We start from the raw sequence: 27426 nt of genomic DNA, 5'->3' as shown, positions 1-27426 counted from the left end.
AAAACAAAACAAAACAAAACAAAAACCAAAAACAAAACCAAAAAAACAACAAAACAAAACAAAAGAAAAGCAACCAAACTAACTAAAAAAATCTCAGCTTGGAAGCTGTAGTGTGGCCCAGTGAGTCATACAGTAAACCCTTTAGTTCATATATCTTTACTTATAAGTGTTCATTGCAGTGAGTCATTGTTCTGGTTCAAAGCCTCTGGCTTCTGCTGCATTGATGCTGGGCTCTCACTGGGGCTTTTCTCTGATATCCTGTTGTTGCCCTGTGTCATGGAGATCCTGCAGCTTTGGATTTGCAGGTCCTGCCCCTTCACATGCTTCAGCAATTCATAGATGAGGTGGATGTTGGGCTGGGCCAACTCATCCCTGGTTCTGGGCTTGGATGGTAGCTGGGTTGGTCGGCCTGCCAGCTTTCCCTCATCAATACCAACAGGGTGAGCTCTCCAGCATGGCCCTGGCTAGCTCACCCACTGCAGCAGGCGTTAAGGAGTGGGCCAGTTCTCCTGCTCTCAGGCCTTTAGGGCTGGTGCACCTGCCCCCCTGTCAACAAAGTCAGCTCTACTGTGTTTCTTGGGAAGAACAGGTGCAGGGCCTGTTCGCCTGAGTGCTGCAGTGTGCGAGGGGCAGGGCCAGCTTTTCCACTCTCATGACCTCAGGGCCAGCTCTCCCGCCCACCTTCAGGCAGCGGTCTAAGCATTCTCCATCCAGTGGCTCAAGGAAGCTGAGATAGAAGAAAGTTTACCCAGGGCCATACGGTGAGCTAGTGGCTCACCTGGGATTTGGACCCAGCATTTGTGTTCAGTCCTTGCTCTCAGCATCCGTGGCTAGAGAAGTTGGAGAGTGGTGAGCCATTTCTAATCGTAATGAAAATGCAAATTTTGAGTTCATGAAATACTACAAAAGTCAACTTCAAATAACAGTCTCAGGTTGCGTTTGATAGCCCTGTTTATATGATATTCACCATACAGGAAATCATGAAGATGGGAAAGAATTATACAAAATAACTGGGAAGCGCTTCACTTAGCACCATCTGGGAAAGTAAAGTTCAATGTTTTCGTGTGTGTGTGTGTGTGTGTGTGTGTGTGTGTGTGTGTGTGTGTGTATGCTTTTGTGCTTGTGTGTCTGTTTCTTTTTTTTTTTAAGATGAATGGGTTAAATGCAAAGAGAAGAGAAGCCCACCACTAGCCATTGTGTTCCATATTTCCACAAACTGCCAAGCTCAAGTCATGAGAATATTTTGATATAAACCTTTCTTTTATCTTTTCTCATTGCATAGAAAACTGTTTATCCTAAACTAAATTCTGAGAAAGAGCAGCTAGTCCTATTGAAAAGCTTTACGTTTCATTAATTCTCACAAAAACCATAGGTAGTAGGTGGACTACTATTTCCATATTATAGATAAGAATACTGAGGCACAGGGAAGGTCAATAAGCCGTGGAAACCCCAGGAGATGGACTGCAGAGTCCATGCATCCACAGGATGTCTAGTGTACAGAGTTCTTGGATATTTAGAAAGAAGCAACGGAAAGATGGGGACCCAGAGTTGGACCAAGATACTTGAGTATATCGACATGTAGACTGTCTCAGTTGGGGTTCTGATAAAACAGTAGGGGAGAAACATGGGGTACTGTGGAGAAAGGAACTGTAAAGGTTAGACTCTGTAGAGTCAGATTACACCAGTGTGAGTTCTAAGGTGTCAGTTCAGGTCGGATGGAGTGGGAACCAAGGGTCACACAAAGAGCAAGACCATGTGTGGGAAGAAAAGGCGAGGGGCACCAGAGTTTGGGATCTAGCTGAATGCAGCCGAGGAGGGGATAGGGTATATTTTTCCCTCCCCTTAGGAACACACATGAGGCGGACACTCTGGCTGGCTCTTCAATCCAGGAGCTGCTAAGGGCCCCCAAGGAAGTTCCGAGAGACCAAGCATTTTCTAATTTTTAGGTAGAGATGTTGATTTAAAGATGCTACTCTTTTAGCTGAGAGGCGGTGGTGCACACCTTTAATCCCAGCACTTGGGAGGCAGAGGCAGGTGGACCCCTGTGAGCTCAAGATTCATCTGGTCTAGAGACCAAGTTCCAGGACAGCCAGGCTTACACAGAGAACCCTGTCTCAAAAAAACCAAACCAAACCAAACCAAAAAAACCCAAAAACTATCCTTTAAATGTATGTTTATAGGTCATTTATATTTTAAATATATACACACAAGAACTATTATTTTTTAAAAAAATATATAATTCTAAAATTATAATTAGATTTAAGAAGGGGTATCAAGTGCTGTCTGTGGTAAACTGTGGCATATTGATCTTTACATCTTGGCTCAATAGTCCTAGTAAGGAAATGAGTGAAAACTATGGCAGTGTTAAAACTTAACTCTGTACTTTTAGAAACAAGATTTCATTTTTTATGAGATTTATTAGTTTCTCTGGCTTCAACTAGAAAGTGCATACAGATTAGATTGGCATTTTATAATTTGATATGAATCCATTGTTATATTTTAATAAAGCAAAAATTCATAAAATGCCACGTAATTCATATTTATGTATGCTTTATGAACTGTAATTTTTGCTGATCAAATATTTTGAACTCTATTAAATTTTTAATTTTTTTTATTATATGCATGTGAGTGTCTTGTATGCGTGTATGTCTGTGCACCACATGTGTGCCTGGTGCCTGCAAAGGCCAGAAGAAGATGTCAGATCCCCTGGGCCTGGGGTTACAGATGTTAGTAACTTTCCAAGTGGGTATTGAGAACCAAACTTGGTTCCTCTGCAAGAGCAGTGTGGGGCCATTGCTCCAGCCCTTTAAAATCTATTTTGAGTGGTTTGAACCACTTAAAGAACTATTCACCCTTGGAGATGACTTGTCTTGTCCCTGTGACACTTTGCTCAGGGTTGTTGTTGTTGTTTGTTTTTGTTCTTTTAAGGGGCCTGCCACCCAGGTCCCAAATAAATCACACACGGAGGCTTAGCTTGGCTTGTTTCTAGCCAGCTTTCCATAACTTAAATTATCCCATCTACCTTTTGCCTCTGGGCTTTTCCTGTTCTCTTACTTCTGTAAATCTTACTCTTACTCCATGGCTGGCTGTGTAGCTGGGTGGCTGGCTCCTGATATCCTTCTTCCCCTCTCATTCCTTGGTCTTTTTCCTCCCAGATTTCTCCTTCTATTTATCTTCTCTGCCTGCCAACCCCACCTATTTCTCTTTCTTGCCTCACTATTGGCTGTTCAGCTCTTTACTAGACCATCAGGTATTTTAGGCAGGTATAGTAACACAACTTCACAGAGTTAAACAAATGCAACATAAACAAAAGTAACACACCTTAAAATAATAGTCTACAACAGGTTATAACAGCTCAAGTACCAGTTCTTGCTCTTTTCCAAAGACAGTATTAGCGCGGCACTTCAGTTTTGGCCAGGTTGTTGTCAAACCAGCTTTTCAAAGCCGGCTAAGGATGTAGCTCATGGGTTTATTTTTTTCTAGCATGAGCAAGGCCCCAGGTTTCATCTCCATCCTGGAAACAAAAGGTTCCAAGTAGCCCTCTGGGGCTTTCCCCTGATGCTTCTTGGTTGCTAGAGTGCATATCAACTAGAGGGAGAGAAAGCTTAGGTCTCCATAGTCTTCCAGTGTACAGCATGTTTACCTTGTTGGTGTCATGGGAGAAAGAGTGTAGTGGTTAGGACACTAGCCAGGGGCCCTATCTTGGGGTCTGTTTCCTCAGCCTCTCAGAGCCTCACTTTCCCACCTGTAAGATGAAATAATAAAAGTACGTACATGGTATTAAGAGACCAGGAGTTAGACTCCCTGTTAAGCAGACAGAGGGAGAGGGGCCAAGACTACGTAATAAAGGTGTGAAATTTCCAAGATGGTGGGCTTCTACCTCACCCTTCTTGACTTGAGACAAAAGCCTGGCAGCTTAAAACAAAAGTCTTGTAGGCTTTTGTCTCCCACCAGCAGGGTCTGCTCAGGACATGCCACATAACACCTGTAGGCCAATCAACCATCCTGTCTTCAAACTGACCAACCCTATATGAGGAGAGGAAAACTCTTCAGAGGCTGTAAAGCCACAGGCCTTGGGTAGAGACTGGAGTTTCTGGCTTCCTAAGTCCCTCCTCTGCAGAGGGTCTTTTTCTCTGTGTGCCTGCTACATGTGTGTTTCCTCACCCCAATAAAATCCTCCTTCAATTTTTGATTCTATCGGAGGTGTTTGAGATTTCTCTCTTGCTACCAGTGGTGCTTCAGATTTTTCCTGCCTTTTAATTCTTTAACTGGCAGAGAAAACGAACTCCATCAAGACCCCTGGACTGTATCATTTTGGGAACTTGTCTCAGCTTTCTTAAGATTGTATCATCTGTGTTGCTGCTCCATTTTATATTCTTCATTTAACATTATTTAAAACTACCCTGATCTTCATCTGTATTAATACTTCACTGGTGAGTTCTGTGTCTAATCCATTCCTCACTGTATCACCACGTGGGCACCTCAGTGAGTGCTGAGTAGGTGGATGAATGATCACTATCAATTTCTTGGACTTTTCAGTTTATCCTTCTAGTGTGGAATTCAGGATTAGAGTTCTGATGTACTTTCGCAGTACAGTGATTACCTGGAGACACTGACCATTCTACCTAGCCTTGGCACATTCTACCAGGCAGGAAGTGGGACCAGAGTTTCTGGCTTGCCCAAAAGATTCCATCTGAAGCAGAGGGTAAATGTTTCCTGACATCACTCTTCATTGTGACATCAGAGCTTTACTTTACAGACTAACTTTTTTTTTTTTTTTTTTTTTTTTGGTTTTTCGAGACAGGGTTTCTCTGTGTAGCTTTGCGCCTTTCCTGTAACTCACTCTGTAGCCCAGGCTGGCCTCCAACTCACAGAGATTCGCCTGGCTCTGCCTCCCGAGTGCTGGGATTAAAGGCGTGCGCCACCACCGCCCGGCTAAACAGTACTTTCATCTTTAGTTTGTTAAGTTGTAACTACTTTACATCCATAATTAGTCCAAAGAAAACTCATGATCCAGCAAAGTTTGCATCTTATCCAGCCCATTGTAAACAGCAGTTCACAGGTTGTTATCCCAACAGCTTCGTGACTTGTATGTTTTAATTTTCAGAGATGTCTGATAATTCTGATTATATTATTATTTTCCAAACCAAAGAACTATGTGTAAAACAGTGAACTTGAAAGTGATGCTCTTATTTCTTGGTAAAATTTTAGAGAAAAACCAAGCTTTTGACTTGTTCATCTATAGTGGTGAAAAATCTCCAACTTTGGTAACTACAGTGGGATGAAGATTGTTATATTAACCATAAGCATCATAGTCTTATCATCAGTGTCTTTTTCTGCAAAGAGAGTAGAACTTAGGCCTGATACAGGCAGTTGCTTTAGAGGACAAGCAGCCAAGGCTTCTCTAAGCATGCATGGCCGGCTTAGGATGAGGAAGGGAATCTCAGAAGAGACTCAAAGAGTGGGAGAGTCAAACCAGCTCTTCTTCCAGGTACTTCTTCCTTTGTGTGTCCATGGGAGCAGAGCTGGAGGCCTGGGATCTGTTTATTAATCCACTCTGCAACTGAAGATGATACAGCTCCTGTTTTCCTCTGGACTGGCTGCCCTTAGTGGGGGAATAAGCTAGTCTTTGACACTGATGGGGAATGGTGGGGGGTGGCCACCAGTGCAATAATTTCCATAAATGCTGACCTCGTACCTTGATAGTATCTTGTCAAAAGTTAATGATGACGTCACATCTTAGGGTAGTTTGTAGATGTAATCAACTGTCTTACTAAATAAGAAACACAGAACCAATGTAAAAGAGAAAGCCAAGAGGTCAGAGCTCAGAGCTAAAACCTTACCCTTCCTCCTGTGGTGGTCCTACCTCTCCGAAAGAGACCTACTTCCTGTGTGTTTGTCTTTATATAGAGAAAAGCTTGGGACTTCATGGGAGAGGCAGACATGGGAGAGGCAGTGGGCTTGCCACATAGGCTCCAACACTGGACTTTGAACTCTTTGCATGGCTTTGCAAGCATGAACCAACTTCCCTTTATTTGAAATCATTTATTTGGAAGTATAAAACCTCTGCTTTCATTAAAGCAGACATATGAGCCTTAACCACTTCCCAGTTTACTTTATTTCAGTGTATATATTTGTCTTGCATGCTGTGTGTACGGGTACACATATGCACACGCCTATGTGGAGTCCAGAGACTGACTTCAGGTGTCCTACTCAATCATTTCTCACCTTATTATTTTCTTTGAGACTGGGTCTCTCACTGAACCTGAAGCTTGTTGACTGACAGCAAATTCCAGGTATTCTCCAGTATCTGCCTCCCCAGTGCTGGGGTCATGGGTGCGTACCTCTGTGCCCAGCTTTTGGGGTAGGTAGGTGATTTGGGATCTGAAGTCAGGTCCTCACACTTGCTTGGTGAGCACTTTATGACTGAGCCGTCTCCACAGCAACCCTAGTTTACTTATATAATAATACTTCATTATAACCGCTCTGTGTGTGTGTGTGTGTGTGTGTGTGTGTGTGTAAAATTGAAGTGTGGAAGCAGACCAGTTGGTTTTATCATTTGCCTCAGGTGTCCATGACCGCTTGGTTTTAAGAGACACTCCCTTAGATTGTCATTTTCCCGCTCTTGCCAGCCTAAGGGACGGAGATGACCTGTGCTTTCTGTTTGGCCTTAAGCTTTAATTCTGACCCCATAGGTGGTGTTTCCTCAGATGGCAGATGGTTTAGTGAACCAGTGAGATCCTTCTGGTGAATACTAGAAGAAAATGAAACGTGACCTTGACTTTGCTTACTTTTGGGTGACCAGAGGGGTGCTTGATATTACTCCTCATTATCTCTCTCTGCCAATGGCCCCAACATGAGGCCACAGCAAGTGGATTGATTCGACCTGGATTTTTGTGTCTTCAGGTTATCAAAGGGAACTTCTCTACCAGAGGGAAGATGGTTCCTTCAGTGCTTTCGGGGACAGCGACCCTTCTGGGAGTACTTGGTAAGTGGTGTTTTGTTTTTCTATTTTTCCTAATTGAACACATCTGTATCATGGAACACGTGTTTACTAGGTCACAGTGGCCGTGGAACTGACAGACATGCCTGTCTGTCTATGTGGACATTGAAAGTGCTTGTTACAAAGCCTGCTTTTAAAAGAGGTTTCTTAAAAAAACAAAACAAAACAAAAACCCTAAATGATTCTAAAGCATTTGTAAATCCTACAACTCCTTTTTTTTTTGAGGGAAAAAGAAGCAACAAAATCTTTTTTTTTTTTTTTTTTTTTTTTTTTTTTTTTTTTTAAGATTTATTTATTTATTATGTTTATAGTAGTCTGCCTGCATGTGTCCCTGCAGGCCAGAAGAGGGAACCAGATCTCATTACAAGTGGTTGTGAGCCACCATGTGGTTGCAGGGAATTGAACTCAGGACCTCTGGAAGAGCAGTAGGTGCTCTTAACCACTGAGCCATCTCTCCAGCTCATACAAAATCTTATAAGATGATGATATCGATGACAAGAAAAAAATATGCTGTTGTGACATTGGCCTTGCCATATCCGATTAGTGCAAGAGCTTTGTTAACAAAATCTGTGCAGTTTCGTTTTTAATATATTTTTTGAAAAAGAAACTGGTGGGATTAAGGAATGAATAGGCCGAGTATCCTCCTGCATGGAATGCTTGTGGTTGATCTGGGACAATTAACCTGACTCCTTGTTCTTTCATGGCTGACTTCCAGGAAGGTCTGCTCTGTCCACCTACAGTGGGAGAGACCTGAATGCTACTGAGCATGCTCAGCACGTTAAGCTGTGCCGAGACAGATCACTTTGGTTTTCTCTTGTCCGGGAGTCAGGATGTCAGTCTGTAAACAGGTCTCTTTATTCTGTCACGGCTGTTCTTTGCACGTTACTGTGCTCTTCTTGCTGGGCACAGTGACTCATGCTGGTGATTCCAGCCCTTTAGATGTGTAGGTGGGAGGGCAGAGGCCAGCATGGGCCACAGACTGAGAGGCTGTCTCACCCCTCCCCCTCCCTACAAATACAATGTTTTGTATCATGGTTCTGTAAAGTGTCACCTAGTATGATAAATACTAGACATTTTTGCTATGAGGAGTCTCTGTTATATAATCTCCCTGCCTGCCTTCCACTTTTTTTTTTAAAAACCTACCAACCAACCTACCTACATTTCTTTCTCCTCATATGTGTCTCCTCTCACATGTATATAGATCTCCTCTCCTCTCCTCTCCTCTCCTCTCCTCTCCTCTCCTCTCCTCTCCTCTCCTCTCCTCTCCTCTCCTCCTTTTCTCTTCCCCTCATACCTCTTGCTCCTGTTCTATTCTTTTTTCTTTCTTCTTTTTCCTTTCTTTTCTTTCTCTCTTTAAACATCATTTATAGGGTGGTGGAGATGGCATGCTCAGTACCAGTTCCTATCATGTAAGCATGAGACCCAAGTTTGGATTCTAGAACCCATGTAAAAGGCTGAGCATGGGTGACATGTGCCTGTTACTTCAGGCTTGGGGTGGAAGGGATTGGGGTGTGTGTTGAGACAAGTATTAAACTCAGTGGCCATCCAGTTTGTCACAATTGTTAAACTTCATTTTCAGTGAGATACCCTGTCTCAAAAAACAAAGGTAGGAGCTAATGCAGAAAGACATTCAGTGTTGATTTTGAGCTTCTAACACAGGCACACACATGCACACCTCCCTACTCACAGGTACCAACACACACACACACACACACACACACACACACACACACACACACACACACACACACACACACCATTCCTAGGTATTGGTGGCAGGTAGTAGTTATACCCATGTGGGTCAGGCAGGTTTGATCCTTAGGCTATCATCCTATAGTACCGAAAACTACCCATTTCTCTTACTTAAAGTACTGAAGTTTGCTTGTGAACTCCAAATATTTTATCTTCCGCTTTGGGCTAAATGTGTGAGGTTTTCTTTGGGTGCATGTCTAGGGCAGTCAGAAGTGTTGGGCAATTTAACTATCATGAAAGGTTGGATTCTCAACCTGTAAAATACTGGGACAATATTATTTCTAAAGAACAATTAGATGATCCATAAGTTCATTTCTAAATGGGATGTTTTGTGAATTGATATGAGATTTCTGAGCCATGTTCAAATGAAAACCAGGTCCACCAGCCAAGACAAGTTTTTCACATTGTCTCTCTGCTGTCTTCCTGTTTGTCCTTCGAGATGCTACGTCTGGTGAATTGTCTGAAGGGGAACAGTGGTTTTGTTTCATGTGCTCAGCGTGAGTCCCAGGACTTAAATGTATTTTGTGTTCTCTCCCCTTCTTTCTCCAAGGCTGTCAGCGTTTGTTTTAAAATGTTTCATGGAAGCTGATTCCTATATAGATATTGATGAGAATGTGTTACAAAGAACGTATAATTGGCTGAAAGGACATCAGAAATCCAATGGTGAATTTTGGGAGCCAGGAAGAGTGATCCACAGTGAACTTCAAGGAGGCAATAAAAGCCCAGTAACACTTACAGCCTATATTGTGACTTCTCTTTTGGGCTATAAAAAATACCAGGTACGTAATCTTCCGCAAATCCCAGGAGAGTGGATCTTGCAGGGTCAAATATGTGTCTTGGAATGGAAAGTACTTTGTAATTTTACATTGCATTTGAAATCTGCATTTGCATAGCCCTGTGCTTTGCATTTGGGGCCACATTCCAAAATCTGGAGAGAAATAATAACTAAAGCTTACAGAGTAACTTAGGGAAATCTGCAAGGTTTTTAAATATATGCATCATGCTTGCTATTGGTAATAAACGTCAGTAATATTTCACTGTTAGGAGAAAGCATGTACTTTAGAATTTGGGAACGTGTCCTAAGCAAGTTGAGGTGAAGGGTTTTTTATTTTCTTTTGCAGTGCTAAGAATTGAGCCCCAGGTGTTGATTATAGGTGGCGAGCACCCTGCTGAGCTATGCCTCAGTCATCCTGAATGATTTTTTTCTTCGTTTAGATCTTTAAACTTTTAGGGAGTAATTGCAGTGTCTGTTAACTTAGTGGAAACTGCTTACCTCTGAAGTCTGTGGAAGGGGTGCAGGCATGTGAATGAGGAAGAATGTGCATGGGAGGATGCTAAGGGTCATAACATCGCCTCAGAGCTCTCTGGCTATTTGATGCCTTATTTCTTATTGGACCCCATTTCTCAACGTCAGTAGCCATCCTCTTTATAAAGCTCTGACTACTTTCCTAGATTAGCACTAGGTCAGTGGAAGGCAAACTTTTCTCTGAGCTTAGAGATTCAATTCCTAGTTATATGTACGAGAAGCATATTTCTGAAGCTGTATTTTCTTCTGCTGTTTGGGTTTATAGTACTCAGTAGGATAAAAATTTTGCAGAAGTTTTTTTTTAAAATTCCTTTTAAAGAATAGCGTTTACTTAATTATAGCAAATGAACAGAGTACTATTACTTTCAGAATATGTGGCAGATGCTTAAATGTCAATGAACGTTGTTGACTCCCATTGCCTAACCTGAGGCCAAATGCTTAACAGGCCTGGAGTCATTTTTGGAGTGAATGTTTCAATGTAGTTTTTATTTTCATACGAGGAGTAGTAAAATACTTATTTTTTCTTCCAAGTCTGCTGTCGATGTACAAGACTCTATCAAGTTTTTGGAGTCTGAATTGGAAAGAGGAATTTCAGACAATTTCACGTTAGCACTTATAACCTATGCCTTGTCGTCAGTGGGGAGTCCCAAAGCAGAGGCCGCTTTACGCATGTTGACCCAGCAAGCAGAAAAGGAAGGTAATGCCTGGGACCTGACTGAGGCTGATAAGAATGTGGGGCTTCATGGAATAGATGCGAAAAAAGTGTGTACGCTAAGTATGACAGTGCTAACGTTTGTGTCTTTAGACTGAGATGACAAATCCAATGCAGGACACCAGCTGGATGGAATCTGCATGCTTTATTATTCCTGGCCTACCCAGGAGCTGTCTATAGAACTGCTGACACTGGACTTGGACTTTATTTGTCTGTCTGTCTGTCTATCTATCTATCTATCTATCTATCTATCTATCTATCTTCTTCTTCTTCTTCTTCTTCTTCTTCTTCTTCTCCTCCTCCTCCTCCTCCTCCTCCTCCTCCTCCTCCTCCTCCTCCTCCTCCTCCTCCTCCTCCTCCTCCTCCTCCTCCTCCTCCTCCTCCTTCTTCTTCATAATCATCATCATCATCATCTATCTATCTTGTATGGATGTTTTGCCTGAATATGTTTGTATACTGTGTGCATGCAGTACCCACAGACGCCAGAAGAGGGCAGTGTATTCACCGGAACTGGAGTTAAGCTGGTTGTGAGCTTCCAGAAACCAGACAACTTTTAGGGGGGTTCTCTCTTGAGTTTCCCTTTGAGTTGGTTACTCTTTGGTGTTTCTGACGTTATTTCTCCAAAAGTCCTTATAAAGGAGTCAGAGGTCAAAGTGTGTCATAGGGTGAGTTGCTGTGTGCAAGTAACTTTAGATTGGAAGTTCTGTTCATTCAAAAAGGGTAACATGGGGCTGGAGAGATGCTGTGTAATTGAGAGTGCTTGCTGCTCTGTTATGAGGACTGGAGTTTTGATCTCAGCACCCAAGCGGGGCAGCTCACAAAGGCCTATAACCCCAGCTCTGAAGGAACCAATCCCCTTTTCTGGCCTCCATCACACACACACACACACACACACACACACACACACACACACACACGCACACTCACACACACACGCCACATTAAAAATAATTCTCAAAAAATGGCTGTAGAAACATTAGTATTAGTACTTTAGATTTAGTCTTCATTGCTTATTCCAGGCTTGAGGAGCGAATGATTGGCGCCCAGAGGCTGAAGTGGGACTTGACAATTGTTCTGTGCTGGGCCACAATCCCTACACTACATTCCACTGACGTGCAGTCACTTCGGTCTTTGTAGCTGGGAGAAAGCAGAAGGCCTCCACCCAGGACAGTTTAGCGAGCTAGAGCAGGATTATCTCAGGAAGGTTGTTGACCTGGCTGGGATTGCTCAGTTTTTCTTTGGGCTTGGATTTTGAATTTATACCATAAACTTGGAGAAGAGAAAAAAAAGGGAGAGGTTTCGCAGAACATGAGAGCTGGTTACTGATAGATTCCTGGAACAGGATCCCTCCCCAAGTGCCCTAAATTATTTGTGGGAGGAAATTACATATATATATATATATATATATATATATATATATATATATATATATGTGTGTGTGTGTGTGTGTGTGTGTGTGTGTGTGTGTGTGTGTATGTATATATTCCTTTTTATTTATAACTGTTTAGTCTTACAGCAAAGCCATATGGTATTTCCCTTGGGAAAAATATTTTAATCAAAACATTCTCAAATGCAGGCAACAAGAAAAGGATGAACATCTATACACTGTAATAGTTTGAAATGTAACATATAACGCACGTTTATGTATGCTTATATATGCGTATACTTGCATGTATTATATATACACCTATATGTATGTAAAATCTGCATTTTGCTAGTGAAGTAGGGCTGGATGGGTACAGGACGATTTAATGGTATAAAAACGTAAGCTTTTGGTGGTTGCCCAGTATGTTATGTTCTCCTCTCAGGAGACATGCAGTTCTGGCTGTCGTCAGCACCCACGCTCTCTGAGTCCTGGCAGCCACGCTCCCTGGATATCGAGGTTGCTGCTTACGCACTGCTCTCATACCTGCAGCATCGTGTTTCTGAGGGAATCCCCGTCATGAGGTGGCTTAGCAGGCAGAGAAACAGCCTCGGAGGCTTTGCATCCACTCAGGTGAGAGATGATAGCTTTTTTTTTTTTCCTGAAAAATTAAAAAAAAAAAAATCTACGAAGACTATAGCTGCTTTTTCTTAGAGTCATAAAATCACTTAGATTACAAGTTCAGTAAATTAAGTGACAGGTTTAAGATGGTAATTTTAATGATTTTCTCATTTGAGCCTCACATCTGGTATGTAAATTGAATACATTGGTTCCACATCTGTATTAGCTGTTTTGTGTCTGTGGTAGCTGGCTTAAGGAGGTTGCTCAGGTCTGTGTTGTAGTATTTTGTTGATCCTCTTATGTACGCCCAGCAAGAGACCCACAGAGGACCGAGGAAGCAGTCATCTTGCAAGGGTAGAAAAATGTCTAGGAGGTTCCTAAATATTGCCGAATGTTTCCTTTGGAGATTTTTCTGGATATTTCTAAAAATGTACTATCATTTTTCTTCTCTCAACAGGATACTGTTGTGGCCTTGAAGGCTCTCTCTGAATTTTCAGCCCTAATGTACACGGAAAATACAGATATCCAAGTGACCGTCACAGGGGCCAGCGTATCGAAACCTGTACACTTTCGGATTGACACACACAACCGCGTCCTCCTTCACACGGCAGAGGTGTAGACAGGGGTGGTCATTTGAAACCCCATGTAGGATTCTTGATTCAGGAGTACTACTTTAATTTTTGCCTTTTGACCTCAACAAAGAGTTTTTCTCAGAGAGCCCCGTAGAGAGATGGAGATGGGTTACCCCCTTTTTGGTTAAGTTTTCTGAACTAAGGAAGGGTGGAGGGGGTGGGAACTTTGGAAGAGAGATGGGCAGAAGAGAAGAAAATATGGACACTTCACACTGGGAAGGAGGGACACCCACTGAGTCCCAGTTTGCATAGACACTGTGTTAGGTCAGAGTAGACATGCTACTGCATTCCTTCTTCAGGGCAAGTGGGCCACCATTTGACACGTGAGGAAGCTGGCCGAGGGGCTGTGTGGGGAGTAGTAGAGCTGATTGCATAATTCTCCTGCCTCTGCTTCTGGGGTGCTGGGATTGCAGGCATGTACCACCATACCTGACTCAAGTCCTTACTTTAAAATGCAATAAAAGATTATGCTAAGAGCTAAGTGGAGAAGAGGAGCCATGGCACAGGAGGAGCTGGGCACAGTGATTGTGTACCACTGTGTTCATGGTCAGCCCTGATGAAGGGACGTTAGGGGAGACATGCCTCCATCCCAACAGGAGGGCATCTGGTCAGGAGCACCCGTGTGCCTTCCCAAAGGCTTGAAATGAGGGAGATTGGAGAGCTTGGAGAGCACACTTCACCCAGGTCCACTGGTTGAGCCTTTGATATTTGGGACCAGGCAGAGCTCCTAGTATTCTCCCAGCATTCTCCAGGAGTGCCTCTGCTTCTAACGTGGGGTACAGCACCAAACTTGTGCGCTCCTGGGAAGGATTTGACTGTGGAAGCTCACCACCCTCACTTGCTCTCTCTCTCACCTTTCTTCAGCTTACGGCGCTCGAGCCCACGGTCATTGACATTTCTGCACACGGTTTGGGGTTTGCTATTTGCCAGGTATGTGTATATATGAAGTTAACTGTGACTTTTCCTAATGATTCTTTGCTAAATCTTTAACTGAGATAGCTTGAGTCAAATTCCTAGTGAGGGCCGGTAAGACGGCTCATCCAATAAAGGTGCTTGTTGCCAAGCTTGAGTTTGATCCCCGGCACCCACCCGGTGGGAAGAGGGAAACTACCACATCAGTTTGTCCTTTGACCTACACACAAATGCCATGCCATGCATACCCCCTCACAATAAATAAATGAAAGTATAATAAAAATAAAATAAATACTAAAATAGAAGTATTGGAGCCGTTATTAACTAGTGAGTAGACAGTAATTACTTGTATTTACAGTCTGCTTGAAAAACATCTCTTAGAGGCGACTTGCTTTTTAAAGTTGATGTTGAAATCCTCCAGTGTGATTTATGTGAACAGTTGGGAAAACCTTTTCCCCTTTTGAGACACAATCTTGCTATGTAGGCACAGTAATATACTCAAATTACCCGGCTGGTCTCAAACTTGTGATCCTCCTGCCCCAGTCTCCCAAGTGCTGGGATTTCAGGCATGTGCCATCTTGCCTGGTTTTTACATTTTTGTTGTATTTGAAAATACAGTTAAAAATTATGATTTAATGGGCTAGAGAGATAGTGGTTTAGTGGTTAGGGACAAATACTACTCTTCCAAAGGACTAGTTACCAGCACCCATGTCAGGTGCTCACAATTGCCTGTAACTCTATCTCTAGAAGGATCCTGCACCTCTTGCCTCTGTGTATATGAACACACACACACGCACACACACACACACACACGTGCACACACAAATGCACACACATAATTACAATTTAAAATGAAACTAAAAACTTATGTTCATAGTTGATAGAATTTATATTGTAATGACCTGATAACAAATACGTATTTTACTTATAGATTCTTAATATTTAATCTAAGAATATGAAGGTCAATATGGCTTTATAAGTTGTCTTGATAGACAATGTGTTTCTTTATGGTAAAATCTCATAAAGTAACAAATTCAAAAATTTGAGCGTGAGTATGTTCGATACCAAGGTATAGGATGAAAATGCTAACAAACCCGCTTTTGATGGCGGCAGTTAAATGAAGTGCTGCGATTCAAAGGGAGATAGTATGGAAAGTACTGGTTGGAGTAATTACACTAAAAACATCGCACATCATGGAGCCTTTCAAATAATCTTAATGGAAACCTAAGAGAACAAGTGATAAGGCCCCAAAACGATTATGGCTTGGGTGGAAACAAACCAAACAACCACTTAGAAGGTAACACTAGAGAGAAAAGGTCTTTTTAAAAGTTTTTGGCGTGGCGTTTTCATAAATACATACAACATGTTTTGATCACATTCATGTCCTTAGTTACGCACACTTATCTTGCCCACTGCCTCTCCTAGTTTGCTCTCTTTTTCAAAATAGTTTAAAAATTACTTTTAAAAATACTGGTACAATTGCTTCTGTTGAGAGAATGGCGTCCTCATTTGCCTTCTGTTGCTGTAAAAAACAGTGGCCAGAAGCAACCTGGGCAGGTAGGGGCTTTTTGGCCTCCTCATTCCAGTTACAGACCATCACTGAGGAAAGTCAGGGCAGCAGCGTGGAGGCAGGAACTGAAACAGAGGCCGTGGAGGAGTTCGGCTTGCGGGATTTCTCCCCTGGCTTGTTCAGCTTGCTTCCTTATCCAACCCAGGACCACTTGCCCAGGTTAGCTGGGCCCCCTCCCATCAATCACTAATCAAAGTAATGCCTGCCCCTCAGAGAAGGCCACAGGTCAGTCTAATGGAGGCAGGTCCTCAACTGAGACGCCCCCTTTCTGGATGTCTACATTTGTGTCAAGTTGAAAGGAAGTAAGCAGCACAGGGGTGTTTATCACCCACACCTTATCAGACGGATAGAATTTGGAAACTGCCAAATAATTCTTAAGATTTTTGGAAAGGATCATTTCTTTATTCTCTCTCTCTCTCTCTCTCTCTCTCTCTCTCTCTCTCTCTCTCTCTCTCTCTCTCTCTCTCTCTCTCTCTCTCTCTGTTGGTGCACATGTACCACTATGCATGTGTGGAGGTCTGTTTTCCCCTTGCAGAGTGGGTTCTTGGGAAAGAGCTCAGGGGATCTGACTTGTATAACAAGCATTTTTATTAGCTAAGCCACCTCTCTGGCTCTCTAAGATTACTTTGTATGATACTCAAGACACAGAAAGCATCTTTAAAACAAACAAGGAAAATAATTATAGTGAAATGGAATGTTTTTCAGTGAGAAGGAAAGAAATATGGGATAATTTATGTGGTTCTTTAGTGAAGATCATTGGAAACTCTTTTTCCCCAAACTGCCATTCAATGCAAAAAAGTAAATCTAAAAGTAACTATGCAGCCTGTTTTAGACAAAATTGGGAACTTAGTATTCTTAAATCATCACATTTGTTGGAATTACCACATTGTTGGAAGCTGTTTTGGATCAAAGACATGTAGATAAATCATTGAAACTAAATGATTGTTGATTGAGGTTTGAAGAACACTGGTAAACGCAGACCTTCTGGTTAGAGTGTTCATTAGTCAGTGTCTGTGTCAAAATTCAAAAGACAAGAGAGAGGCACTAATAGGCATTTCTCATGAAGGAGGGAAAATGTAAAAATATTAATCATGCAGAAATGAGAATTGAGATTGTTTTTGTTAATATTTTTATAAGTGCTCTGGACAGAGAGTGCTCGGGTTTGTAGTAAATGTTTACCTACTTGGGTACTAAAAGTCTAAGCAATGATGAATGAGTTCTTTTGAAGTTCTGTGAGTGGATAGTTGAGCTTTACTGTCAGCCAACTATAAACTCCAATACTTAATAGATAGATGTTAATCATTACCCTAGTAAGGAGCCTAGTCATCTTGCTTGATGACATTGGTCCCTAAAGGCGCAGCTGTATGCCATAGAAAGGTTGAGGATAACATACAGCTTTTAGTTAATATTATACTCAATAATTAATTGTTGTAGTTTAAAAAAGAGTTGGAAAATGTTCAGTGTAATACAACCAGAAGGATCAAGTGATGAAAGATGATATGAACTTCTGTTGTGGCAAAAAAGAAAAATTAAAACTCTTAGATTTGAGAGGAGAAGGCTTAACAAGAGATAATTTAAAGTGTATAAATTCGAGAAGGGTACTAGATGTTTGCTTCTGAGGTGTGTGTATACTTATTTATTTGCTTCAAATAGAATTAAAGGGAAATTCAGTATTACATAGTAATATTAAATTCTGTGAACTTGGTTCCAAAATAAGTGGTTGCATTTAGTATTTAAAGTTCCATTCTGTTCGGGATGAGGCAGCCTAGGAAAATTTGAGCACGCTGCTAAGCTTCAGCTTTAGTGTGGCTTTGAGAAAGACACTGGTCCGTGCATTACTCCAGTGTTCCCATGGCCCCTTTCACAGCAGAGAGAGTACAGCAGACCTGCTGAAGAAGACTCGGTTGACCCAAAATCTATCAGTTATGTTTGTCATCCTTGAAAAATGTTCTGTGATGAACAAGAATTCTCAGCAGTTGGACAGGCGGTATTTTAGTTTGACTTGTCTTCCTGAGAGTTTATGAGGTTCCATTTGAGTAGCAAAACTTAGAAATTAGTAAATTAATTATACACCAGTAAATGCTTTCAAGAAAGTTGTCTGTAGCTTTTCTTTTTTCCTCCAGGGAGTGTTTTCTATTCTTTGAGAAAGCAATCCATAAGCATCTTTTCTAGTGTTCTGACATTTACTTTGGAATATTGCCTAATAATTTTCTCAATAAAAATGACGAACACTTATAAAAACATTAGATAATGATGCTTTCTTAGCTGGTAATTTTTTTTTTTTAGTTTGAAGATTATAAATCTAATTGGCTTTATTACAAAAAGAATCATTACCTACATTTAGACTACAGCAAAAAACTAATTTATCTCATATGCTAATTTTCAAAAATAGTGTTTTGATGAGGAAGGAAAGCTACACTCATCTGTGTGTATAAGGACAAATATTTAGACTGTGGTTAGGGACTTTAGTGGTTTAATAAAGCGGCAGTTGTTGGTTTTACTCCAAGACCCATGACTTCACTTATGCTAATTTTTAAAATTTATTGCAGCTTAATGTTGTTTATAACGTGAAAAGTTCAGGTTCTTTTAGAAGACGGAGATCTATCGACACTCAAGACGCTTTTGATTTAGATGTTGATGTGAACGATGAAGATGATGTCAATCACGTGAATTTGAATGTGTGCACAAGGTAGGTGTCTGCTTAACAACTCCTTTAAGAGAACAGATTTTCAGGCTTAATTTGTATGGTTATCAAGTGAGATCAGGTAAGGAGCCCTTTTTAAGAGACTTCATTCTACCACCCCTCGGATTACAGACTAGAAGCACAGTTAAGTATGTTTAAACCCTTCTTGGGCATGCTAAAATTGGTCACAAGTTTTCTCTGTATTTGTAACAAATTTGGGTAGAAAAAAAATTCTTTAAAATGATTTTATTTTATTGAGGGAAGCCATGAAAGCCCTGAGTAAACACATTTTTTTTTTTTTTTTGGTTTTCAAGACAGGGTTTCCCTGTGTAGCTTTGCGCCCTTCCTGGAACTCACTTGGTAGTCCAGGCTGGCCTTGAACTCACAGAGATCCTGCCTGGCTCTGCCTCCCGAGTGCTGGGATTAAAGGCGTGCTCCACCACTGCCCGGCTTTAATAGTTATCTGTCAATTATTATTATAACTATTATCTGTCAATTTAATAGTTATCTGTCAATTTTTGAACACATTGTTGACATGGGCACTGCCATGTCAACTCCTTGAGGTCTCAATCCACAGAAATGGCAAAGCCTTTCCCAGGGGGAGGCTCAGGGGGATGGCAGAGTCTCCTTCTAAGTATAGATGTTGGCAGTGTGTGCAAAAACGAGCAACAGCAGCCTTCTCCTGCAGGATTACTGTAACCTTCTGCTGAGATGAGCTAACTCATGCCTCTGTGCTATCCATACCACAAGTGCTGAGATTCCTGGCTGCGTTCCTTGCTACGCCATCAGAGCAAGCACAGCCCACCTGACCCCAGCCTTTCTGCCTGTGTGTCTGTCCATTCTTTATTCCCTTTAGTATTTTAAATTTTCTTTCTTTCTTTCATACGTATGAGTGTTTTTGCCTGTTTGTATGTCTGTGTAACACATGTGTGCCTGATGCTCATGGAGGTTAGAAAAGAGAATCAGATCCCCTGGGACAGGAGTTACAGACAGTTGTGAGCTACTTTGTGGATGCTGGGAATTGAACCCAGGTCCTCTGAAAGAACAGCCAGTGCTCTCAATCACTTATCTCCAGCTTCTAAAATTTTATTTTTAATTTATTATTGCTGTGTTTCTGGTATGTGTCGGTGAGTGCATGCATGTGTCATGGTGTGTATAAGAAGTTGGAGAAGAACATTCTGGAGTTGATTCTCTTCTTCCACCTATGGCTCTCACTCCAGTTATCAAGCTTGTGTGGCAGACATTTTTACCAAGTGAGCCATCTAGTCAGAAACTTTTCAACAAGAACCCCAGTACCAGCTGTGGAATACTTCCCTAGGAGTTGTTGGCTGGAGAGGTCTCAGAGGACCCCCAAAGTAGGCAGGCTATTGCCTTGATCTTGGTTGCTTGTCAGAACCAAATGGTAAAGACCCTTTTGATGAAGACACCACACTGGTTATAGGACATGGAGAAATCAAGGTGGAATGAACTGGAAGCTCTCTCCCTTCTAGCTAGTGTTCATTTTGCTGGAAGGTGCTGTGTAGGGGGAGAAAACTCACCAACCACTGTTTCTCCCTGCTGTAGATGAATGTGTGTTACAATTCTAACCCAGCAGGCAAGATTTGCCCATTGGTGTGATAATGGCACAATTTGGAGGCTAATTAGCCACTTTATGATTATATTTGAGGCCCATTCCCAGTGAGGGAATACAGACTTCTTGCTGTAAATCTAGTAAAAATCCTGGGTGAATGGGGGGTAAAAATATAAGCTAATAAAATTCAAGGCTAATGTAGAAAAACTGTAAAATATTCAATCATATTTAATGCTACAATTTTTTTTTGTTGAAATAATTTCATTTAGGGTTCAGATTTATCTTTAGCTTTTGTACTTTTGGCCCCAAGTTTGTAACAGCATGCAAATCTAGCAAAAAAGAATAGTTTTTTAGATAGTGAAAACACTTCTGTTTAGGAGATTCTGGTCTTGGGTAATTGTGTACTGGTAACTTAAGCTTCCAGAAGTGATTCTAAAATTGGCTTGCAGCCAAAGCACTGAAGGGTCTCCTTTCTGCAGACACACTGACTTCACAGTAGAGATATGAAGTTGTGCTCCCCAGCTCCTTGGTCATTTTGTGCACAGGATTTTGAGAACAACCATGAGAAAGTTCTTGAATCCAGAGGCTTCACAATTTCTCTTCTGTCAGTTTTCTCACCCCAGCAGTGTTTGGGGTCGAGCCCGAGGGAACTGTCAATGCACTGGCATTGAGGACCTGCTGTCTGCTCTTTTCAAATATCCCAAGGCATCATGGTTGAGCCCAGCTTGTTGTTTGGCTGGAAGCCCCTGATGCTCCATGAGGGTCATCTCTGGGTGTAGATCGAGCTGCTCAGCTTTCTTAGCCATTGCCTGAAGCAAGGCTTCCCATCATTACCACACTGTGTTCTATCTTGGGACCTCACCGTCTGACTGAGATGAAATATCCCATGTGTTTACCCCATCCCTCCCTTCCTGGTGCATTTTGACCAGTAGCTGGGGCTGTTAGCATTTCTATAGTGCCTTCCTTCTCAGCTGGTAAGGAAATAGGACTTCCATTATTCTTTCTTAACTTGGTCTCTATTAAGTAATAAAAACATCATGTTACTATTTACTACCAACAGGAGGAATCTATATGTATCATAAACCTATATGCCAGACACTGGACAAAATCTTTACATGTTTCTCATTGAGGTCTTACTAGACTAGTTCTTTTCAGTCACTAATATCATGCCCACTTTTCTCTTTGATTTGTTCATTCATTCATTCATTCATTCATTCATTCATCCATTCAGCAAAGAGTGGTTGAGTATCCTCTGTGTCTCAGGCTGGGGTCTACCCTGAGTGGCCCAAGTGATACTCTCTCTTCATTTGTTAGTTTAAGCTGGGAAGGTTGGTGCTGCCAACTTTTGAGAGAATGTCAATGTTTCGAATTTAATTTCGAACCAGTACAAAACACCACTAGAATCTATCGAATAGTTATGCAGTGTACCTGCTGTACCCTGCAAGCACATGCCTGCTTCATCGCTGGCACTTTATCCTATTCAGGGGACCAAGTTAGCTGCCATTCAACTTGTCACTGCAGGTCATCAGACTGCCACCACTGTACGAAAAGGATGCATAAAATTCCCTCGAGTGAATTCTACTTGTGCTTGAGCGGTATTTAGAATACTGGGTAGCTTTGATTTTTACATCAAGAACATTTGTTTACGTTTTTCTGTCTTCCTCATCTCTCATGTAGGTTTTTGGGTCCACACAGGAGTGGCATGGCCCTGATGGAGGTTAACCTTCTCAGTGGCTTTACTGTGCCTTCAGATGCAATTCCTCTGAGTGAGATGGTGAAGAAGGTGGAGTATGACCACGGGAAACTCAACCTTTATTTAGATTCTGTAAGTAGTAAGAGGTTTCATAACGCTAGGTATTGGTACGGTTCTGTGTTGTGTTTAGAAGCCTGTTAAGTGTGTTTTCTGTAAGTCATTATTATTTCAGCTCTTTGTCTTTGAATGATTTTGGTATGTCAACCGTATGTTTTTTTCCATTGAAAAGGCATCACTAGGGCTGGGAAGATGGCTCAGTGGGTAAGAGCACTTTCTGTACAACTGTGATGACCTGAGTTCCAATCCTCCGACTCATGTGAAAAGCTGGGTGTGACTACACATGCTTGTAATCCCAGCACTTTGGAGGGCAGAACCAGGAGTATGGCTGAGCCTTACTGGTTGTCAGCCTAGCTTAAGGTTCAGTGAGAGACCCTGTGTCATAGGAATAAAATGGAGAGTGATACAGTAGGATGCCTGATGCCCTGTTCTGGCTTCCACATGGATAGCTGAATGTATCCCCTGCACACAAATGCACATACGCCACACAGACATACACACACCACATACACAAATTTAAAAAAATCACTATGAAATTAATGGAAGTTACTGTTAATGATGAGCCTAAGGTCTTTTTAAAAAGAGCCTAGTAATTGTTTATTGGACTTTTATGCATATCCATTAATACGTACACACATACATATATACAGATAATATCATACAATCATGTGGGAGATAATTTCTTTTGTGTGTCCATTTGGTGTGTATGTATATTGGAGACCAGAAGTTGACACCGGCTGTCTTCAATTACTCTCTAGCTTATCATTTTGAGTCAGGATCTCTCAGAGACCTTGGAGCTTATGGTCCATGTAGGCTGGCCAGTCAGCGAGCTCCAGGGACCTGCCTGTCCTCACCTCCTGAGTGCTGGATTGTAGGGTCTTGCCATCATATTTGGCTTTTTGTATGTGAGTTCAGGAGATACAAACTTAGGACTTAGACATTTCACTGACTGCGCCATTTCCCCTCCCCTGATAAGCAGCCTTTTAAAAAAATGATTTCTAAAAATTATTTTTATAATGAACAAAGCAATGAGCTTCATTGTGGCACCTTCCTATGTACATGGTTTTATACATTTTTCTTCCTCTGCTTTGCCAACTCTAGCTAGCACCCTTTACCTCTCCCAATATCTCCCCTTTCTGTTTTCATTTCATATAAATTCTGTTACCCTTTCCTCACATTAAGATCTCTCCCCCTCTTTTTCATGGCCCCTTTCTAGTTTAATGTCTCATACCTCCTCCTCTCAAGCACACAGCTTAGGATCTGCAGATGAGAGAAAACATATTGATCACTCTGAGTCTGACTTTAACACAATAATTTCCAGTTCCATTTCTTTTCCTGTAAATGCCATGACTTAATTTTCTTTATGGCTAAATTGGCCTTCCATTGTGTATACATACATTTTGTTTTATTCATTTTATTTTATTTTATTCATTCACCTGTTGGTGGCCATCTAGGATGATTCCGTTTCCTGGCTGTTATGAATAGTACAGGAAGAAATATAGATAGGCAGGTATCTCTGTATTGCTGACTTAGAGTCCTTTCAGTACATACTCAAGAGTGGTATATCTTTGTCATGGGGTTTTGTGTGTGTGTATGTGTGTGTGTGTATGTATATATATACACACACGCACACACATGTACATAAACATCTACATTGATTTTCTGTGATTGCGGGACCAGTTTACATTTCACTAGCAGTAAACCAGGGTCATTTACATATATAAATAAGTAGCAGTCCCTCATTAGTTGTGGTATGCACCCTTCACCTGAAGTGATTTGGAATGCTCCTATGGGCTGACCACTGTCTTCAGAGTTAGGCCTCTCTGAGTCATTAGCAGCATCTGGAATGGAGATGCACTGCCTGAGAGGAATTCAGGTTGTTCCAGAACAGACTGGATATAGCTAGAGTTTTCCTGCCTTGCCCACAGTCAGGACAAATCTCTGTCACCTGCCAGTCCCACAGCCGCTCAGACCCAACCAAGTAAACACAGAGACTTATATTGCTTACAAACTGTATGGCTGTGGCAGGCTTCTTGCTAACTGTTCTTATAGCTTAAATTAACCCATTTCTATAAATCTATACCTTGCCACGTGGCTCATAGCTTACCGGCATCTTCAAATGCTGTTTGTCATGGTGGCGGCTGGCAGTGACTACCTCCGCCTTCCTGTTTTCTCTGTTCTCCTCTCTGTTAGTCCTGCCTATACTTCCTGCCTGGCCACTGGCCAATCAGTGTTTTATTTATTGACCAATCAGAGCATTTGACATACAGACCATCCCACAGCAACTGGATATTTACTAAATAATTCTAAATCTCAACAATCCTTTTAAGGACTAAATAGGACTAAGAAACATTCCTATTTTATAAGAATTGTTTTGGATTTAAATAAGATTAATTTAGCAAACGTTCTTAACTATAGTTCCTGGTAGGCAGAAGCCCTCTCTAGGTACTCAGCTCTGTTTGTTTCCTAAAATGAAAGGAGAAGTCTCTCGCTTTTCTTATGAACCACAGTGTGACAAACCCTTCAAACCTTTTGTATTTTTCCAGGTAAATGAAACCCAGTTTTGTGTTGATATTCCTGCTGTGAGAAACTTCAAAGTTTCAAATACTCAAGATGCTTCGGTATCTATAGTGGATTACTATGAACCAAGTAAGTGGAGTCTGGGGTTTGTAAGACTGGAAATCAAGCCAGGCATTTTACTCATTGAAAGTGACAATCTCACTGGATCGGTTGTGGGGCAGTTGGCTGGGAGTGAAAAGTGTGGATGCAGGAGATGCAGGAGGCAGGCTGTCCGTAGATGAAGTCTACCAACAATTTGTAAGGCTCATATGACGGCATCATTTAGCATAGGGATGTTCAAAAGTTGCTCATAGTGTTTTGTTTTTAAGCCACGATTACAAACTTCACAAGAAAAACTGATAGTGTCTAGTTATGTTTGGTTTCCAAGGTTTTGCTTCTTTCCAATCCTCCATTCTGTCTGACCCTTTACACGAATGGGACATTCCTCGGGAGGGATACAGACATGAATGGGATGTTCCTCGGGAGGGATACAGACATGAATGGGACGTTCCTCGGGAGGGATACAAGCATGAATGGGGCGTTCCTCCGGAGGGATACAAGCATGAATGGGGCATTCCTTGGGAGGGATACAAGCATGAAGGGGGCGTTCCTCAGGAGGGATACAAGCATGAATGGGGCGTTCCTTGGGAGGGTGACAAGCAGTGCACTCAGTGGAATAATTGTGGTGGGGTTTAGTTCTTTCTTCACCAGGAACTCAAGTGTTTTGGTAAAACTTGTGCATTGTAACATTTTTAGTATCAAGAAAAACTGAGTGCTTGGAATGATAATTTGAACTTCTTTGATTTGACTGGTAACATCTCATTTTATAAAATAGGAATGTGACCTAAAACATGAGAGTAGTCAGCTGGCCTGGCGGACTCCCAAATTAATTATGAAAAGTTACACTCGGAGTGAAGCTGTGTGAGTGTGTAATCTTGGCTACAGTTTCTAATATTCAGGCTTTTTTTCTGAATGAGCACTCATGGTATTCAGAGACACTGGAGTGCATGAGAAGGGCAAACATAACCATGTGTCAGGTAGCTGCAGATAATATCGTTTGAAATAAGGTGAGACAGCTCGAAGTTTTGGTAGTGCTTGATAGAGTCCTCAAGACAAAGGTATGGCTCCAGGTAGTTCTCTGTCCTAGAACAAAGGCCAACCCGTCTTGTCCTTTGCTTCCAGCTGGCTGTTGATGATGGGGATACACCCATGGGATATTTGGAACACAGGCCTAGGACCTTTTTCCTGAGGTGAAGGGATTGGCTGTATTGTGAGGCCCCAGTGACAGTCCTTTGCTACAATTTTTTGGTGGAGAACAACTTATTTATGAGGGGGGCATTTTACAGTGAAATTGGGAAAAGATAAGAAAAATTAAACCTACTACATTTGTGACATTGAAAAGCAATCTTTAAAAGTCATGAAAAAATTAAAAAAAGGATTTTATTAAAATTATAAAATGAAATGTTTTGTTTGCAGTGAGACTTTTATAGTGTGATATGCTCCTTATATAGTTTTTAAAGTATTATCTGTACTATAAACTATACCCCAAATTGAGTAGTTACTAGTATGCGCTCAGTGTTTTAAAACATTGAAATGAAGCTGTTTTTGTTTTGGTGAGTTTATTATTTTGTGATTGGTTATTTATGCAGTTTAAAAATACACGCTATGAATTGTACCTGGAGTGAACAGAGTTTGATAGTAGGCCCCTGTCTAACGACAGGCACGGAAGAATTCCCATCATCCTTCGATTCTCTTAGTAAGGCCTGGGTCAGACACTTCCCAGTAGTTCTAATGGCATAGAAAACATCATCTCCAAATAAACTCTCGAGAAGGTTAAATGACTCGAAATTAAAAAATTTTCCTGCTCCGGTTAGAGTCGTGTTTGCAGCTTTCACGAGCGACTGCAGTCCATTGGGCTGAACACACTGTTTCTTGGCATTTGTTTACAGTCTGTGCCTCCTTTTGGGCATTTCATTTGTTTCTGGTAAAGGAAAAATAAACTGTGTGAGGAATGGTTATTTCATGATACATTTATGCTTAGCAAAAACGCTGTTTCTCGACAAGGGAGACGTGTAACCCCGGTGTCTGCCTCTTTAAACAGGGAGACAGGCCGTGAGAAGCTACAATTCCAAGATGAAGCTGTCCTCATGTGAGCTCTGTGGAGAAACCAGCTGCCGTCCATGTGAGGATGGAGCCGTGGGCTCCCTTCAACACTCTTCCAGCCTTTTTGCTTTGTCTTTCATCCTTCTGTACTTGGTGGAACATTGATTATGATTTATTTTTCCAAGGACTTCATCTAAAACTAGCATTTCCAGAAAGTCAAGTGTGATTGTTTTCTTTCTACAACTGATGATTGCCGCTGATGATTTTGAAAATCAATTGTTTCCCTTTCTTAGGGGGTCCTGGGAAATGTCTGCAACAGGCCGGAGCTTGTGTAGGCATGTAAACCTCTTCACCTGATCTTTGTGTGGAAGACTCTCTGAATGATGACACTTGTGTCTCTTTATTTTCCCTTCTCAGAAGGATTTTTTTTTAGACGCATTTGTTTTCTCCAGAATAAAAATGTTATTTTCCATTATTCCTGTTTTGTAAGAGATATGATTTGGGGTGTGTGTGTGTGGGGGGGGCTCTCATACATCTGTCCTTCAGCATTTGGTTTGGTGTTAAAGAAGCAGCAGGCGGCACTTTCTCTATTCCTTCCCACATCTGTCTGACTCTGTCTTGGGTCCTTCCTGCCGTCTCAGCAAAGCTTTCTGGTAAGTACATTGCTTTTTTCTTTTTAGAATGTAGCTGGTAAAATTTTAAAAGTAAAACGGACCCTTTCTGATCCAGATCTGATGACATGCCCCAGCCTCTACTCTCCCCCAATTCTTAATAGAGAGACAGTGTCTGCTCCCGTCTTGTGCAGCTCAGGGGGTGCTGAGACACTGAGA

At 41.7% G+C, this 27426-nt stretch overlaps 1 protein-coding gene across 2 annotated transcripts in view; it reads left to right on the top strand.

The window, feature by feature from the left end:
• Positions 1-27071, top strand: part of Cd109 (CD109 molecule) — a 108937-nt gene extending 81866 nt beyond the window's left edge. For both annotated transcript variants that reach the window (XM_076576790.1, XM_076576791.1), the window contains exons 24-33: positions 6907-6988; positions 9306-9534; positions 10593-10758; positions 12582-12769; positions 13215-13370; positions 14254-14319; positions 18421-18560; positions 21802-21949; positions 24481-24583; positions 26595-27071. In XM_076576790.1, coding sequence (XP_076432905.1) covers positions 6907-6988; positions 9306-9534; positions 10593-10758; positions 12582-12769; positions 13215-13370; positions 14254-14319; positions 18421-18560; positions 21802-21949; positions 24481-24583; positions 26595-26761 — 1445 coding nt within the window. In that variant the 3' untranslated portion in view covers positions 26762-27071. The remainder of the gene's footprint in view (positions 1-6906; positions 6989-9305; positions 9535-10592; positions 10759-12581; positions 12770-13214; positions 13371-14253; positions 14320-18420; positions 18561-21801; positions 21950-24480; positions 24584-26594) is intronic.
• Positions 27072-27426: the final 355 nt, after the last annotated feature.

The sequence above is a fragment of the Peromyscus maniculatus genome, chromosome 7, assembly GCF_049852395.1.
Source record: "Peromyscus maniculatus bairdii isolate BWxNUB_F1_BW_parent chromosome 7, HU_Pman_BW_mat_3.1, whole genome shotgun sequence".
NCBI lineage: Eukaryota > Metazoa > Chordata > Mammalia > Rodentia > Cricetidae > Peromyscus > Peromyscus maniculatus.
Note: the sequence above shows the minus strand (reverse complement) of the source record. Positions and strands in the feature narration are given on the sequence as shown.